The 19,131-nt window shown below is 48.5% G+C and overlaps 1 protein-coding gene across 2 annotated transcripts in view; it reads left to right on the top strand.

Moving 5' to 3' along the window:
* Positions 1–19,131, top strand: part of VPS41 (VPS41 subunit of HOPS complex) — a 1,668,740-nt gene that overhangs the window by 1,475,807 nt on the left and 173,802 nt on the right. For both annotated transcript variants that reach the window (XM_069613279.1, XM_069613280.1), the window contains one exon: positions 2,668–2,808. In XM_069613279.1, coding sequence (XP_069469380.1) covers positions 2,668–2,808 — 141 coding nt within the window. The remainder of the gene's footprint in view (positions 1–2,667; positions 2,809–19,131) is intronic.

The raw sequence follows: 19,131 nt of genomic DNA, 5'->3' as shown, positions 1-19,131 counted from the left end.
AACCATAACACAAGCCTCTAAAGATATGTTGTGTGTGATTCTCCCCCTGGCCCTCCCTTCCTCCCTCCCAGCCTTACCCACGTTGCTTGGGCCTGATGCCCAGCCTCCCCGAGACCCCCAGGCATTCCTGGCTGCCAGGGCGGTGTGGGATTCCCCACCCCACCAGAACATGAACAAAACCTTTTCTCTTAACATTAACCCCCACCTAGTCTTCCCTTACTCCACAAAACACACCAGCCGGAGGGAAGAGCCCCACTTCATCCATGTCCCTTGGGCTGCAATGATGGTTTTCTGGACTTTCTTGCACTGCCATCTCTTTTACTGTGTTTCGGTTGGGGGAAGGCGCTGTTGAAACGCTCTCGTAGTTTACGCTGGCCTTCGTGATCTTGCTGCGGCCCCCTTTTTGCAATTACTGTAGAAGGGGCCTGCATCGTCTCCCTGCAGTAATTTGCAGTGCTCCACATCGTAATCGAAAGACAGCGCAAGGGGGAATCACCAACGATACCCAACTCTCCCCTCGCAAAGCCATCGAGTAAGGGCTCTGCATTTCCTCCTCTGTTCCAGGATGTAAGATGACAAGTCCTGAAAGATGGTTACAGAGGCTCCTTCCCATTTTATTTTGCCCACTTCCGTGGCTTTCCGCAGAATCTCTTCTTTGTCACTGTAATAGTGGCGCTTAGCCACCAGTGAGTGTGGTCCTCCTGGTGATCCGGCACTTCTGTGGTCCCTATCGAAGCGGATATCCCTTTCCGTCTCTCCTGCCAGCAACTGTCTTATCAGACGCTTGAGCGTTTGTTCCAAGTTGTTTGGAGATTCAGTGTCTGTGCTTGGGAGCCCCCATAGCCACAGGCTATTGTGTCCCTCTGTTTTCCACATCATTAATCTTGGCCCTAGCCTCTCTCTCTCTCTCTGCGCTCCAATTCCTTAACTCTCGTTTCCATGGCCGCCTCAGATATGTCAGCCACCCTTTGATTCTTTTCCAGCACCTCGACTCAGTCCTCCACCTTCGAGACCCTGTCTACAATAGCCCCAGGGAGGTCTGTACCTCAGTGCTGAACGTATTCAGCTCCAGCATGTTGGCTTGCACGTCTTGCTTTAGGGTATCCATACCCCCCGTCGCCATGTCGCCTCCGCGCTTGTATAGTTGCAGGCTTTCTACTATGTGGGCTGTGTTCCTTCCTCTGGGGCTCTTTCCTGCAAGAGCGTGCTCACTCCTCCCTGGGCACTGTCTGCTATAACCAGCTTCCCACTGCTTCCCGCTATTTCCCGCTGGGGCTCGCAGTTCTCCCCTCGCTCTGGGGCCTTCTGTCTGAGAGCTCCCAGCTGTTGGGTGGTTCCCCTCCTTTGTGCTTGCTGTTGCCGTCAGTGGGTCCCTCCACGTCGCTCTCCTTCTCTGTGTTGCGTATTTAGCTCGGCCTGGGCTGGTGCCCCTCTTCTCTCTCCGCGGCACAACCTTATGTTGTTTTCCCGGTAGTTCTTTCAGCAGCCTGCCTATGAGTTAGAGCTCTACATCCCGGCTTTCCCATCAAGTGCCTGGGTGCCGCCATTTACCGTTCCCCGCTACAAGGTAGAGGGGAGGGGGTATTCCATGCCCCCCCCGGGCTTGTACCTGCTGGTCTCTTCAATCGGGGGATCCCTCACCCCTCCTCAGTGCTCTGTCCTTCCAGTCTCCGGCAGATTCCCGTAGGGTGCCTGTCCCTTCTGGGTAGTGCTGTGAGTGTTCCATCAGCTACCTGCTTATCTTTGCGGTTTCCCTGGTGTCCTTTTTGCTGTCTCCCTGCTGCACGCTCTTTATTCTCTCCTCCCGCCCCCCAACCTCTCAGGGGCATTCCTTCCAAGTGTATGTGCGCACCTTCAGGGCTTTTCCTCTCTGGCCCCTCCACCAGGTACCATTCTCCCACACTCCTCCAGTTTACTTTAGCGTGACTCAATGGGGGTGGGGGAAAGGGTGGGGGTTTTAGCACCTCCTCACCTTAAGTTTACTGGCCTCCTCTGATTCTGGGTTCGAGTCCTCTCTGCGGGCCGTTGTCTCCCCTGCCAGGTCACACCATACGGGAAGCCTACTTCCTTCAGGAGGAGGAGCCGGTGCAGCTCCATGCGGTCTCTGCAGATCAGCCGTTCCGCGCGTATCTCCCTATATGACTTTGCACGGTGTCTCTCCCACCTCCGTGCCAACAGCCGCCTTATTCTGATCAATGACAAATTTTGGTTTCTCATTGGTCCTTTGGTGGACCAGGGGCTGTCAATGAAACTTTACATTGCTTTGTTCAGGGTATTTATGGATTTACAGAGGGGGAGAGGGAGAGGGAGAGTGGGAGAGAGAGGGGGGACTGTCTTACTGAATCAACCTGACGTATTTATTATTGTGGAATGTTCAGGATGGTTAAGACAGGGCAAGGCACTAAAGAACTATCAAAAAACGGCACCATCCCCCATTCTTACCCATTTCCCTTTTTATTTTCGTTTTTCTCTTTTTTACTGTTTGCCCCCTTTATCCAGTTTGCCTTTTTTCAGTCTGTTACAAGGAAGTAATATGCATGTTTTAAAAAAAAAAAACTGCACAAATAACAAACAGCGGGAAAATTACAAATGTCTGTGCCTGCTTTCATGCTTCCTTTCACAGTGCTAGTTTTTTGAGTGCCTTGTCTATGCTAATTTTTCCTTTAGGTCGCATGGGTAACAGCCGCCGAGCCCTGAAGATGATCATGGAAGAGCTACATAATGTGGACAAAGCTATTGAGTTTGCCAAGGAGCAGGATGATTCAGAACTGTGGGATGACCTTATCTCATATTCCATCGACAAACCACGTTAGTAATTAAGATTTTCTTTTCTCAGTCTTACTTTGTGAGAACAGAGCCAAGGAATGTATCTAAATGTGCATTGAGTGGAATTCAAGATCGGTTTTGGGACCTATGCCAGGACATAAGAGTAAAAGACTGCAGGTTCATCATATTTCAGCCAATGCTGATCATGCAGCTTTCTGCCTCTTTGTCTTCTACCCTTCTAAAACCTTTACAATATTGCACATGTATGTTTTAGTGAATCTGACTCCTTTCTTTTTTTTAGTCTTTTTTATTTTTTTAAACTTGTTGCACTATAAAGTGTGAAATCTGTCATGGCCTGCTTTTCTTGGTGTTTTTCTATATGCTTAGACAAGAGTTTAATGTGTAGTATCCCACAATGTTTTGTTACTACTGAAGGCGGAGTTGCAAACATCCTCTATGAAGAGGAACGTTGGAATTGAATACAATTGCTAACAATTACCTGGAAGGTCCACTGGATGGCAATGCATGTTTTGGGTGGACGAAATAAATGTTAACATGCAGATATTGATCTCTGTTGCTGAGAAATAGGTGGTGTCACAGCCATGGTGTCCTAATCTCTTCTGTTTATATGACTCAACTGGAGTTTTGTATTCAAATGGTTACTACTGTTCTACTACAATGGGGCATCTGTAGGATAGCACAGTAGCTCAATCAATCGCTTTAGTGCCCATGAGGGCCCTTACATAGAGTTGCATAAATCATAGGCCCTGAATTGTACCCCTTGTGATTAAATAGTTTAAACTATAAAAGGTTACCACTTAAAAATCAAATGGATTCCTTCCTCACACAGATTTCTAATCTTAGAAATGTATTCTCCGGACTCAGCCACCAGGGAACACCCCGCCCGACAGTTTGCGCATCCAGGTTTTTTGTGTATTCCTCCCCCCGCGCCCCCCCCCCCCAACTATAGTAATACAACTATCCTCCCCTCACCTGAGCAGATTGTGGTCCAGGCTTCTGCAGTGGAAGAGAAGTCAGCTACCTTTTCTTCCTTGCTCCAGACAGAGAGAACAAGAAGTTTGATGCTTGGGACTGCAGGGTTTTCAGCCTAGCCCTAAGGGCTGAGAACACCAGGTGCACCCAAACACGTAGGTGGTGATATCGAAGGCAGTCAATCATTTGCTGACACGGGAGATGAAGGATGGTTTTGCATCCTTGTTGGAGGATGGAAAGGAAGCTTCATGTCAGATGCTCTAATCCAGTCTGAACATAGACTATGTTCTATGCTACCTGGGCTAAGGGCGGTGCTCATTATTCAATGACATTCCTGGTTGAGGACTTCAGGGGTTTCCCCAGATGTCCAAGCCAAACTGCTTGACATATGGTTTAATGGTGGCACCCTGTTTGGAAAGAAGGGCATTGAGTCTTTGAAATCTAAGGCCTCCAAGGCCATGTCTAGGTCCATGGGATTAGCTGTCTAACAACCCTCCACATCGAGGGTTCTTTTTTTGTGGTCCTTACCCTCTTTAAACCACTGTGATAGGGGGCAAGTGTCCTCGGGTAAACCAGGTTAGCAGCGCTTCCCTCGGCACAGCAGGGACAGAGTTGCAGAAATAGGTAGGACTCTCTCCTCTGATGCCTCAGGTCCAAAACCACCTTAATTTGTACTTTTCCCATCGTTTTATGGTGTGGAGGAGATTCTTTGCTTGTCAAGAAACAGTGCAAGATCACTTCTGAAACTTGGGCCGTACAGGTTGAATCTTTTGGATACTGTTTTTCTTTCATTCATCACCATGCCAACCACTCTTCTTCCTGCCCCTATACGTATACATGTCCTCTTCCCCTGTAAGTGGTCTGGGTTCTTTTGCAAGAGAGCAAAATCGAGCTGGAGCCTTCCTCTGAGCAAGGGAAAGGTTGGTACTCTCTATTTGTTGGGGCCTCTCTCCCAACATGGATATGCAGCTTGTCTGTGCAAGGACAAATTCAAGATGGTCACTCTAGCCCAGATCCTCTAGCCACTTGAACTACAGGACTGGCTGGTGTCACTGGACATTCACGATGCCTACAGCCATGTTCCATTCCATTGCAAGCATAGGAGGTTCATAATGGGGGATTCCCTTTACCAGTTCTGTGTCCTGCCATTTGGCTTTCCTTGGCACCAAGGGTCTTTACCAAGCAGCCTCTGGTGGTGGCCACTTGTCTCAGGAGGAGGATTATTCATGTCTTCCTCCTACCTGCACTCTTGGCAAATTGTGGCCCGGTCTCCAAAGTTGGTGTTGGCACATCTGCACCACACCTGCTGGCTTTTACACAGCTTGGCATTATCCCTAAATCTTAAGAAGTCCCATAATTTGCCATCACTCACACCAGTTCATCAGATTAGTGTTGGACACTCCACTGGCAGTGCCTTTCCTCCTAAGGAATGAGTTGCAAATATCTCACAGTTGGTGAACCTCTTTCAGGCCCAGTGTGGTCACAGATCTGCTTTTCTGCATTCTCTGGGACTCATGACCCCCTGCATCGTATTGGTGCCAGAGGCCCGGTTGCAAACGCCTTCGCTCCATTGGCTGCTTTGGAGCCAGTGGCATTAATTGTTGGGTGAAACATCAGAACCTTTTAGAGTCTCCACCAAGGTTTCTCATGTCCTGCTTTGGTAGTCCCTGCAGACCAACTTGCTGAAGGGGGAATCCCTGAGGCAGACCATGGCCCCAACTGACCAACATGCCAGACATACCTTTCAGTGGTTGGTTGTCCACCTGGGAGATCTGATGGCGAGTAGTCCTACATCCCTGTCCGGGGCTTGGGAACAAAACACCCTGCTATAACTGTGGCCCTCAGACTGGTCTTGAAGGTTTTTCTTCACTTCGTGTGGCGTAATTGTGTCCTGATTTTGACTGACAATACTATGGTGTTGCATAAAAATCAACACTGAGATAGATTTGGTTTGAAGTTAGTTTGTGGAATTTCTTTAACATCTTTATTTATCATTTTCAAACAAGCACGTGCACGAAATTTCAATACAATGCAAACCACGCAATGGAAAAACTGTACATTTTAGCACACACAACTATTAACTATCAACCATGCCCTAGAAATGTATCATAAATTAGTTGAGTACATATTCATCAGGGCAATAATTACTAATCCTAATAACAATAATTCCACAAACAAAAAGATTGTCCATATTTCCAAACATTTAGACAAAAAGTACAAACCAAACACTTGCACACTAACAACAATAGAAACTGTACCTCTTCTTTTGCCAGTACCTGACCAGTTAGATCAACCAGTTATTCAATCTGATGTTCCATTACCATACAAATTATTAAAAGGCTTCCATAAGATCCAATAAGCTTCTTCCTTACCCTTTCTTCGAAACATGACCTGTTCAAAATTAGATAATATCAATACATCCTTAATCCAACCCTCAACCTGCAGCTTCTTCCTGGTTTTCCATACTTTCAAAATCTGTTTCGCTGCTTTTACAAGGATTCTGTCTATCCAACTCCCATACAAACGAGCTGTTGAACAACACCCATTGTTTGCTAACATTAGAACCTGTAATGGCCTTCGTGGGAACCTAATAGATAAGATCATATCCAGTCTGTCGAACATCTTACACCAGAAAGCTAGAACTCTGGGAAAATACCATAACATGTGAAGTAACATCCCCTTTGAAGGGATTGTGTCCTCCGACGTATTCCTTACCTTGATAGATCATCTCCAGCTTGCTGGCCTCGGAAAAGTTTTTTCAGTAGAGGGCCGGGCGCGTCGACGTCCCTCGAGCCGATGTCCCTCGACAGCCTCTGTATCGGAGCCGACGTCATCATGCGTATAAATAGAATCGCGCAGCATCCGTTGCTCAGTTCATTTTTTCCGCGCTTCGTGGGCCTCGGAATCGCGTTGCTCAGTTCGTTAGTCAGATATATTCTTCATTATTCTTCGAGAATACCAACTCTTACTCGATGGCTTCCTCATCTGAACCAGCGACTCCACGGTCCGGCTTCAAAAAATGTCGAGACTGTGGAAAGAAAATGTCGTTGACAGATCCTCAGAGGATCTGTTTGTGATGCCTGGGATCGGAGCACCAATGTTCGGAGTACGAGGACTGCATGTCCATGACGGCGAAATCTTTGAAGGAGCGTAAGGGGAAGCTTGAGAGAGGTAAGACAGTCAAAACTCCTTCGAAAGCTTCCTCGGCAGAGTCGAGACATTAGTCTCCTCGCCCACGCAGGAAACATTCTCGTTCCAGGTCTCGAAGCAGTTCCCACCACTCTTCGAGATCCAAGCATTCGAGTAAGAGATGTCGAAGATCCCCTTCCTCGTCTTCTTCTGTTTCTCCGTAAAGAGTCACCTGCCCCACAAAACATAGCTCTCAGGCTGAGTGGGAGGAATTCCATAAAAGGATGCTTAGCGTCTTCGAGAAAGCAGCCTCGACCCCCTCGAAGACAGCTGAGGGTGATAGACCCGAAAAATCAAAACGCTGCGAGTCATTGCACCCCGCGAAAGAAACTACTCGAGAGCGTCACGAACCCTCGAGCAAAGGCACTGTGCCATCGACGCCTTCGTCAAAAGTCCCTTTGACGCATAAATCTGCGCCATCGACGCATAGGTCGATCGAATCGACGCCGTCTTCGACGCCGAAAAAGAACAAACCCACAGCTGTCACTACCTCACAGCTAGTGGTCATACCCAGGGCCTCGAACACGACTTTGAGAATGTCGTTGACAACCTTGAGTAGGATTCCAATCCTCTCGAGCTCTATCGAGGCCTCTTCCGATCTTCTCAGCGCCTTTTTCGGTGTTTACGAAGCCTTTAACGTCCGTGTCGACGTTTTCTTAACCAATTATGACAAATTTGGCCCCTTCTGCTCTGGAAATGGGATTTAAGCCATTTCCAAGGTCTGATCATTTCAGACCTTTGTCTTCAATTTATGAAGAATGTGAGGATTCGGATCAAGAAAGCCTGTTTGGGTTGCAGAGAACTGCAACACCTGAACCAGAGGAATTTACCTCTGAGGAAAATAGGTTAAAGGATCTTCGAGAATCCTTACATGAGGCAAGTGGGTTAGATACTTCCCCAGAAATAGAATTTGCCAAACCAGACCGAGGGGAACATGCCGAGACCCCTTACAGAATTTTAATGGCAACGATTATAGAATTCATGGGTTGGTCTACACCTTCACCTGCATTCCAACAGGATGACCTTACAGACATTTTAGTTAAAGGCCCACAGGAGGATCCTGTGGTTCCATTTCACGCTGCATTACAAAGAATAATATTGGCTATCTGGGAAACTCCTGAGGTTATCCCGGAGGTTAACAAGAAGTTAGCAGCCAAATATAGGGCATCTGCTACTGACCCTGATTTTTTGTCTAAACATCCAACTCCAGAGAGTCTGGTTGTTCAAGCAGCAACTGCATCAGGCAGTAGATCGGCATACCCTACTGTTCCACAGGACAGGGATGACAAAAGATACGACTCTATGGATAAGAGTCTTTTCTGCATGTAGCATGGCGTTGAAATCTATTAACGCTACTTGTACGCTCGCAAGGTTCAGCCATACACTTTGGGAGTGTGCTTCATCAGCGGCTGACTGCCTCCCAGAGGGAGAAGAAAGGGAAGCGTTTCTAAACATCATTAAGGATGGTAAAGACGCAATGTGCGAATCCCTTCAAACTGGCATTGATTCTGCTGACAGTATCAATAGGGCCATGGCGGCAAGTACTACAACCCGCAGATCTGCGTGGTTGCAAAAGTCTGGGTTTGCTTCAGATGTACAAGCCAGACTTTTAAATATGCCCTTTGACGGTTCTTCTTTGTTTGGTAAGAAGGCGGATGACAGCCTAGAAAAGTTACAGACATCCAAAGCAGCAAAATCCCTGGGAGCTGCAATCCGTCAAACGCCATATTGCCCCTCAGGAAACTCTTGGAGAGGTAAGTCCTTTCACTTTTATTCCGCATTCGAAAAGGCAGAGGACAGTCGGTTCAAAGAGGTCAAAAAAGATTCACCCGAGGTGGACGGGGTATAAGTACAAAAGCCGCAGCAGCAGGTGCCTCTTTACCCTCGGCATCTGCATCAGCCGCCTCTAAATCACTCTGAGGACTCTCCTCACAAGACACCAGTAGGGGGCAGGCTAACAACATCTGACAGAATGGCAGGCTATTACGTCAGATGCTTGGGCACTGGAGACAGTTGCCCAAGGTTACTGCCTGCCTTTTCTACGCATTCCTCAGTCATCCACCGGGGAACAGCTCTCGGGAAGTTCCAGATCCGCTCCTCTTGCAGGAAATTGTAGACCTGCTGGAGAAAGGTGCCATAGAACCGGTACCGGTACCTGTAACAGAGAGGAACAAGGGCTGGTACTACCCCCTACTTTCTAATACCGAAGAAGGACGGAGGACTGAGACCTATCTTGGACTTACGAGAATTGAACACGTTTCTTCGGGAAGGACAAGTTCAAGATGGTAACTCTCTCTCAGATTCTTCAGGCCCTCCAGCTCCAGGACTGTCTGGTATCTCTGGACCTTCAGGGTGCTTATTTCCATGTGCCAATCCATCTCAAACACAGGAAATACCTGAGGTTCGCAATTGGCGGCTCTCATTATCAATTTCGAGTTCTGCCATTTGGGCTGACCTCCGCCCCGAGGGTCTTCACCAAGCTAATGTCGGTAGTGGATGCCAGTCTGAGGGAAGGGATTCACGTCTACCCCTACCTGGACGATTGTCTAACCAGAGCTGTATCTCCGGAACAAGCTCAGATCCAGCTAGGTTATGTCTGCCACTTCCTTCACAAACTGGGCTTCTCCCTCAATTTAAAGACGTCACAGATGATACCATCACAGAGACTCCAGTTCATTGGAGTGGTCCTGGACACTTCCCTGGGAAAAGCCTCGCCACCAGAGGTGAGGGCTCAAGATATTCTGCAGATGGTCACCAAGTTTCAAAATGCCCAAAATGCCTTCGACTTTTTGAGGTTGCTAGGCCTCATGGCATCCTGCAGCTTCCTTGTGCCAGAGGCTCGCCTGAGAATGAGGTCTCTTCAGTGGGCACTAAGAACTCAGTGGTCGCAATTCTCAGGGAGAATGACAGATCTCCTTCAGGTTCCGGACTAGGTGGCTCGAGACCTTCAGTGGTGGGCCTGTCAGAACATTTTGAAAGGAGAACTGTTTTGGCAACCATAGCCGGAGATAACAGTAGTCACAGATGCCTCACTCACGGGGTGGGGAGCCCATGCCAACGACTTGACCATCAGCGGTCGTTGGTCTCCATCGGAGTCCAGACTACATATCAAACTGTTAGAGCTGAGAGCAATCAGACTAGCGCTGAAGGCTTTTCTGCCATCTGTACAGGGGGAAAATGTCCTGATAATGACGGACAACACAGTGGCCATCCACTACCTCAACAAAAGAGGAGGCATAGGATCACTGCCTCTGTGCAGAGAGGCGATGCAGCCCTGGTTCTGGGCAATGCAAGAAGGAATCTCTCTATTGGCAGTGCACTTAGCCAGAGAGAAGAACTTGACGGCGGACGCTCTGAGCAGGCAGAGTAGTCTTCCACGAGTGGGACTAGCTCAGGGAGTCCTTCAACAGATCTTCACCCTTTGGGGAACCCCTCAAGTGGATCTGTTCGCCACCAGCATCAACAGGAAGTGCGATCAGTTTTGTTCAAGGGAATTTACCCTGAGAGGAGCTCTAGGGGACGCGTTCATAGTGGACTGGGAGTTTCCACTTCTGTACGCGTTTCCTTCAGTCCCTGTCATTCCTCAAATGATCAGGAGGTTGAGAAGGTTCCGGAAAGCCATGGTCCTAATTGCCCCGGACTAGGCCAGGAGAACGTGGTACCCGGACCTCCTGGACATGTCCATCTGCCCTCCAATTCATCTTCCACTCAAGGAGAATCTTCTCTCGCAGAAGGGAGGTCAGGTTCTCCATCCAGACATCAGAACCCTCAGCCTTCACGCTTGGTATCTGAAAGGTTGAGATGCAAGGATTGGGACCTCCCAGATGACGTCATGAAGGTGTTGCTTTCGGCAAAAAGGCCAGCAACAAAGACTTTATACCGCTGCCATTGAAACAAATTTTGCAGCTGGTGTAGAGAAAAGAATATCGACCCCTTTTCATGTAGTACACCAACAGTGTTATCTTTTCTACTCTATTTGGCAAATTCGGGCCTTCAGGTTGGCACAATCAAGGGCTATCTTGCAGCGCTATCGATCTTCAAGCGCACTGCAGAGGAACCATCATATTTCAAGTTACCCTTAGTAATACAATTTCTGAAGGGATTAACCAATGTCTATCCTCCAAGACCATTCCATGTTCCCTTATGGGACTTAAATTTAGTCTTAAATTTCCTGATGGGTACTCCTTTTGAACCACTCCACTCTTGTTCGCTAAGGTTTCTCACCCTTAAAACTGTCTTATTAGTGGCATTGACATCTGCTAGGAGGGTGAGCGAATTACAAGCTCTATCTTGTAAACCCCCTCATACAATTTTTCATAAAGACAGTTGTCCTACAAGTGAAGCCTAATTTCCTCCCAAAGGTGGTTTCTGAATGCAACATCACTCAGAAGATTACCTTACCTTCATTCTATCCCCCTCCCCATCCGGGGAAAGAGGAAGAAAGACTACATAGGCTGGACCCAAGGCAGCCTTTGAGCTTTTACATCAGCAGACTTGCTAGGATTAGGCAAGCAGACCAACTGTTCGTAGGTTACTCAAGGCACAAATTGGGATTACCGATAACAAAACAGACCATTTCCAGATGGATTATTTTGGCCATTGTGGAATGTTACAGATTGGCTGGGAAAGAGCCTCCTCAAAATCTTAGGGCTCATTCAACCAGGGGTATCGCAGCCTCTTCTGCCCTCCAAAGAAGGGTACTGATTCGAGACATATGTGCATCTGCCACATGGTCGTCTGCACATACCTTCACAAGATTTTACAACCTGGATTCCTCCTCTAGCCAAGAGACTAGATTTGGCAAAGCTGTGTTGCACTCTGTTCATTCTTGAAGGGAAACATGGCAATTTTACTCCCACCTCCAGTTACACACCACTGCTATGGGAGTCTATCAAGATAAGGAATACGTCGGAGGACACAATCCCTTCGAAGAACAAGTTACTTCTTACCTGGTAACGTTCTTTCGATGGGATGTTCCTCCGACTTATTCCTTATCGCCCCTCCCATCCATCCCCTCAGTAAAACTTCCCTTGTGGTTACAGTTTACGCTCCTTCAGGGTCAATAACCAATTCATGGTAAAGCAACTGTTAACGTCAAAACGGAACTGAGCAACGGGCTGCGTGAGTCTATTTATACGCATGATGACGTTGGCGCCGATACGGAGGCTGTCGAGGGATATCGGCTCGAGGGACGTCGACGCGCAGCGCCCTCTACTGAAAATGAAAAAAAAAGTTCTGAGGCCAGCAAGCTGGAGATGATCTATCAAGATAAGGAATACATCGGAGGAGCATCCCATTGAACGAACGTTACCAGGTAAGAAGTAACTTGTTCTTCTCTTTCCCACGTCCCCAACATATATCATCAATTGTCAACCTCAAGTTGCACATGCGCTCAGGTTTTCAATATAACCGTCCTAAAATATTTTGGTGGATAAATCGTAGTTTGAGATCCAGCTTACTACTTTGACCAACCCGCCACAGATGCCTCCAAATCTCATCAGTGATACTACAATCTAAATCTACTTCCCATTTCCGTTTCAAGTTACTCCATGATTCCATCACTGATTTGTTCTCTGGCATGAGCTTCAAGTACGTGGAGACTCTACGGTGTGATGAGCAAAATATGGTCCGTCCTGCCATTTCCTTCTCTATTGGTGCAGATAACATATTAAAAACCAGGGTCAAGAGACTTTCTAACTCCCTAAATCTATTCCTTTCCTTTCTACCTAAATGAATCAACTCTTGAAGCTCCTCAAAAGACATGTGCCCATCATGTATTAAATCCCCTATGTTTAAGATCCTCTTTGTAATCCAACTTCGCCAATACAAAGTGCTGTTTCCAAGCTGCAAAGCAGGATTATACCAAATAGACGATTTGTGATTTAAAAACACATTCCCATTAAAATTAGTTAGCCACCATGTCATCAAGTCTTTTGTCACTCTAACAGTTGATAATGTAACCGCCCCTTTAGGTAGCCTTTCCATTGAAAAGATACTGGCCAATTGTGGAGTTTTTAATTCACAGCACTGCTGAAAACACAGATCAGAAAAAACAAACTGAGAAGCAGATCCCTGTTCGTTTTCAAATTGTGCCCCCCACCCTGAAACAGTTGCTCTTTATAGCTTTTGTCCTCTATTAGTTTGAATACAGGAAGTGGAATATTACCATGATGTAATCTGGAATGGATGTTACTCTCCCTTGACACCCATACATATATAGTTCGTACTGCACCCATACTTTAGTTACTTTTTTCTGCACTGTCATGGTCCCTCCGAAAATAATATGATGATTACCTTGAAATGTCTACTCTCAAGCCATCAGTGTTTAAGTGTTGCACACACTGAGATGCAAAAATTCTATTAGCTCACCAGCCCCACATATGTCAGTGCTGTTAAAGAGTCGAAAACAACACTGTGGAATGTGGCTCATGCCAGTCAATGACCTTAGAGGTGCTTAAAGAGGATGTATACGATTTGGCCATGGCACAATTGTTCTCAGCCGAATTGACTGTGATCAACTCGACTGCAAAGCCAATTTTGCCGCAGCCAAATCTGCCCAAAATAAAAAAAAAAACACCCTACTTACCTTTTCACCGTCCACTCATATTCTAACCCTGTGGCGTTGGATCCATCTCATACCTGGGTCGGATCTGACGTCACAGGGTCTGCTTTTATTTTATATTTCTTCCCATCGCCCGCGTCCATATTTCCAGAAGCAGGGAACAACCCTGCTACTCCTAAAAGCCATCACTACCAAACATGAGGAGCAGACGATACCCCCTGCTCCCCACGCTTGATACTGGTTACCCAAACTGATTGTTTTCAAACGATCGAATGGTACTAGCCAAATTCGGCCAGATTTACTATACGATCGTTTGTAAACTATCAATTTGGCTTATACTGCTTAAAGAGACATCATCAAAAATTAGTGCAGGGATGCTCTCCATCCAAATCCCTGAACACCACCCTCTAAACTTACATTTGAGGAGGACAGGTGCTCTGAAGGAGCAGAGAAGTCCCCATATAGGCCTGCAAATGGAAGAAAAAACATTGCAAACATTCCCACTCCACAAGTATCTTCCATCACTCTTCTTTCAAAACGAATAAAAGACACTACATTGACCCTTCAACTTCCACTTCCATCCTCACTGTACAGAGAAAAGGTACGATTCCCCTCTAAATCCTCTTTGGTTGAGCAATGGAAGCAATTTAAGTTTAAAATGTTAGAAAAGAAGTGTTCTCAAAAGAGGCTTTTGCTGCTTTGGCAGTGGCACCACTTAAAATACAGATCGAGCCCATCTGCCCAGGCTGGCAGTCAGTCCTCAAAAATCACCCCACGCATTCCCAGTAGTTCTAGTACGGAGTATGGCACCATGACGGCTTGAGTCGGATCGAAGCAACTTATTGAGGCCTTCCATTATGCTTGCCACCTACAGGGGATCCTCTTCAAAGTTGCATTGGGCCAGCATCGGCATCTCGATAAATTCCTGAAACGAGAATGGAATTTTTGAAATTATTCTAGTCCATCTTTGATGATGAATTTGACCCAATCGCCTTTCGTTTTGAGCCCTTCCATTGTGTGAAATTGGACTTTACCAAAGAATGTATTTTGGAGGAGACTAGACTGTCTTACTTAACCAGTGATTTCAAAGACATGAGTGCCTCAGGCACCTCTATTGACATTGGCCTGATGCAGGCTAGTCCATATGGCCAGATGAACCTGGCATACAGGCCTACAATGAAGAATGTTTCTGATGCTGGGGTAGGCCCCCAAGGATGTACGTTAAAAGATGAAAAGCTGATATTGCAAAATACTGAGGCCCACTCTGCCGCATTTTGCAATTCAAGCTTTTCTTTTTTCCTGTCCCCCACATTGTTTCTTGTATGCAGGGGACACCCCAAAGCCCCCGAACTCGAAAGTACCAAAGTAGGAGTGCAGGCGACACCCCCGCAACACATGCTCACCTACCTCAGTATTTTCAGATTCAGTATTTTATACCTGTGCCGAATGTGGCAAAACTGTATCCATGACCCTCTAGATACAATCTTTTGGGGCGATACTGCCCCTCCCACCCCCATGGCCTGTAAAGGAGCATGGCCTAACAGTCATCCTCGACAAAGGTCCCCCGAAAGAGCTGGGTGGTCCCTTTTCATTTTGGCCATTGGCCATTTCTTGTAACTTTGGCAAAGACTGTGTTCTGCACCAGCAGTCAATAAAGAGCTGGTTAACAAATATAGACCTGGAATTCCTGTCAAAGGACCCAACGCTCTAGAGCCTCGTTTTTCAGGCAGCCACTGCCTGGACAAAATCTGACATTTCCAACCCTTCCAAAGGATAGGATAGGCATCGAAAAAATGTTGACGCCATGGAGAGGAAAGTGTTTGCCTCGTGGCGCATGGCCTTCAAAGCAATTAATGCTTCTTGTTCCGTTGCAAATTATTCACATATTTCATGGACGGTCATCTATGAGGCCATCCCCCATATCTCCGAAGGAGAAATCTGGGCTGGATTTGAATAGCCTCCTCACCTACAGAAAGGGAGGCAGCATGCCAATGTTTACAGGTGAAGCTTGATGCCGCAGATTGCGTAGCCCAATACATGGGCACCAGCTAGTGGCTAGAGGATTCTAGCTTAGGACATATGACTTCTCCCCAGATATGTTAGCAAAGCTCCTTCATACGCATTTTGATGGGGATCACTTATTCGGCCCAATGGCCTGAAGACATTTCAAGCTTCCAAAGTGGTTGCTAAGTCCTTATGCTCAGCAGTGGGACAAATCTACTCAGTTGCCAACAACAACTTGGAGAGGTTGGCCCTTTCTATACTTGCGCTCGTTTGGGCAAAGGGGCAGGGGCCGATCAATCCCTAGGCAAGGCCAGAGAAGTTTCACTAGACCGGGTAGAGGGAGTGGTGCCAAGAGACCACAGAAATCTACTACTATTCTGTCCTTTGGCCTTGTATCTTCAGACCTAGCTCTTTGAGGAGATCTCCCATGCCTTTGCAGTGGGAGGAAGACTGGTCCAACACTCTGAACAATGGTTATGTGGTACTGCGGACACATGGGTTCACCAGGTAGTGACCCAGGGCTACTGCCTCCTGTTTCTCTGATAGGCCACCAGATTGGCTAATGTTTCAGGAGATTCACTCCCTGGAGAAGGCCACCATAGACCCAGTACCTACTTCCCGATGCTGAAAATGGACAGAGGACTGTGTTTCATCTTGGAACTGAGGTGCTTTAAGAAGATCCTCTGGAAGGACACGATCAAGATGGTGACCCTAACGCAGATCCTCCAGGCCACTTAGTGACCGTTTTGGTTGGTGTCACTGGACTTTCAGAATGCCTATTTCCTCTCTTCTAGGCTCAGACTTTCTCTGGTTGTTTAGTCTCATGGCGTCCTACATTTTCCTGGTGACAGAGGTCCAACTGAGAATGGTATTCCTTCAGTAGATTCTCAGGTCTCAATGTTTACAGTTTGTCTGCATGATGGACCATCTCTAGGTCCCGAAATGGGTGTCACAGGACCTCCTGAGGCTGGCCCACACATAGAACTTGATGGTAGGAGAGCACTTTTAGGCAACCATGGCCAGAGTTGATCATATGCTGCCATAAGAGGATGGGGCACTCATCTGAATCAGTTAAGTGTGAGCAGGTTGTGGTCGCATTCGGAAACAAGGCTACACAGTAACCTGGTAGAATTGCAGGCTATCAGACTGGTGCTGATGGCCTTCTTGCCTCCGATGTAGGAAAAGTCTGTCCTGATCTTGACGGACAACACTGTGGCTGTGCACTACCTGAACTAATGAGATGGTGTGAGTGCCACTACCCCTGTGCAGGGAGGCAATTGGCTTTTGGGTATTACAGAACAGCGTCGCCCTTGCTGCAGTCCATTTGGATAGGATGTAGAAAACTATTGTGAATGCCCTGAGCAGACAGGGCTCGGTTTCCCACAAATGGGATTTGTGTCAGTAGCTGCTTACAGAGATCTTCAACTTTTGGGGTACACTGCAAGTGGATCTGTTTGCCTCCAGTTTCAACAGCAAGTGCAAACTGTTATGGGATAAGTTTGTGGTGAACTGGAATTTCACATTTGTATGTGCATCCTCCCAGTTTAATTCTGGATGGATGGGACGGCTGGATGGATGGGACGGCTGGATGGATGGGACGGCTGGATGGATGGGACGGCTGGATGGATGGGACGGCTGGATGGATGGGACGGCTGGATGGATGGGACGGCTGGATGGATGGGACGGCTGGATGGATGGATGGGACGGCTGGATGGATGGATGGGACGGCTGGATGGATGGATGGGACGGCTGGATGGATGGGACGGCTGGATGGATGGGACGGCTGGATGGATGGGACGGCTGGATGGATGGGACGGCTGGATGGATGGGACGGCTGGATGGATGGGACGGCTGGATGGATGGATGGGACGGCTGGATGGATGGATGGGACGGCTGGATGGATGGATGGATGGGACGGCTGGATGGATGGATGGATGGGACGGCTGGATGGATGGATGGATGGGACGGCTGGATGGCTGGATGGGACGGCTGGATGGGACGGCTGGATGGCTGGATGGGACGGCTGGATGGGACGGCTGGATGGCTGGATGGGACGGCTGGATGGCTGGATGGGACGGCTGGATGGCTGGATGGGACGGCTGGATGGCTGGATGGGACGGCTGGGACGGCTGGATGGATGGCTGGGACGGCTGGATGGATGGATGGGACGGCTGGATGGACGGATGGGACGGCTGGATGGACGGATGGGACGGCTGGATGGACGGATGGGACGGCTGGATGGATGGATGGATGGATGGGACGGCTGGATGGATGGGACGGCTGGATGGATGGGACGGCTGGATGGATGGGACGGCTGGATGGATGGGACGGCTGGATGGATGGATGGATGGGACGGCTGGATGGATGGATGGATGGGACGGCTGGATGGATGGATGGATGGGACGGCTGGATGGCTGGATGGGACGGCTGGATGGGACGGCTGGATGGCTGGATGGGACGGCTGGATGGGACGGCTGGATGGCTGGATGGGACGGCTGGATGGGACGGCTGGATGGCTGGATGGGACGGCTGGATGGGACGGCTGGATGGCTGGATGGGACGGCTGGATGGCTGGATGGGACGGCTGGATGGCTGGATGGGACGGCTGGGACGGCTGGATGGATGGCTGGGACGGCTGGATGGATGGATGGGACGGCTGGATGGGACGGCTGGATGGACGGATGGGACGGCTGGATGGACGGATGGGACGGCTGGATGGACGGATGGGACGGCTGGATGGACGGATGGGACGGCTGGATGGATGGATGGATGGGACGGCTGGATGGATGGATGGATGGATGGATGGGACGGCTGGATGGATCGATGGGACGGCTGGATGGATCGGATGGATCGATGGGACGGACGGATGGGACGGATGGATCGATGGGACTGACGGATGGGACGGACGGACGGATGGGACGGACGGATGGGACGGACGGACGGACGGATGGATCGGACGGATGGATCGGACGAGTGGATTGTTGGAACGGACGGACGGACGGACGGACGGACCATTGTGAACATTGGCCTACGCCAGACACAGACAAGACTGTGAATGTTAGCAATGTCACACTTAGTCAGAACTGCAAACACTAGCCTGCGTCGCATCTAGATAGGATTATGATTGTTAGCAATGCTGCACTCAGAATTCTGAACATTAGCCTGTGCCAGACCCTGACAGGATTGTTAACGTTAGCCTGAGTTGCTTCTAGATAGAAATGCAAATGTTGGCATGTCCCACACTTGAGTAGAGCTATGAACATTAGCCTGAATCGCATCTGGATAGAAATGCGATTGTAAATGTTAACATGCCCCAAATGCGTATATCTGTGTACCCTGCTTTCCTGCTCCTCATGCTGTTGCTATATATCCATATCCCCCCTTCCTGTCGCTGTAAGCCCACCCGCCTGTCTATATGAGCCTGTGTGTCGATCTGTTCCCTGCCATCCTGTCCACGTGCCTGATCTCGGGCGCTTCAGAAATGCAAATGTGAACATACCCCACACGTGTATCACTGTGTACCCTGCTTTCCTGCTCCCATGCTGTTGCTATATATCTGTACCCCCCCTGTCGCTGTAAGCCCATATATGTGCCCGTTTGTCGCTCTGTTCCTGCCA

Source organism: Ambystoma mexicanum, chromosome 5p (assembly GCF_040938575.1).
Source record: "Ambystoma mexicanum isolate Mex_15411 chromosome 5p, UKY_AmexF1_1, whole genome shotgun sequence".
NCBI classification, from domain to species: Eukaryota; Metazoa; Chordata; class Amphibia; order Caudata; family Ambystomatidae; genus Ambystoma; species Ambystoma mexicanum.
Note: the sequence above shows the minus strand (reverse complement) of the source record. Positions and strands in the feature narration are given on the sequence as shown.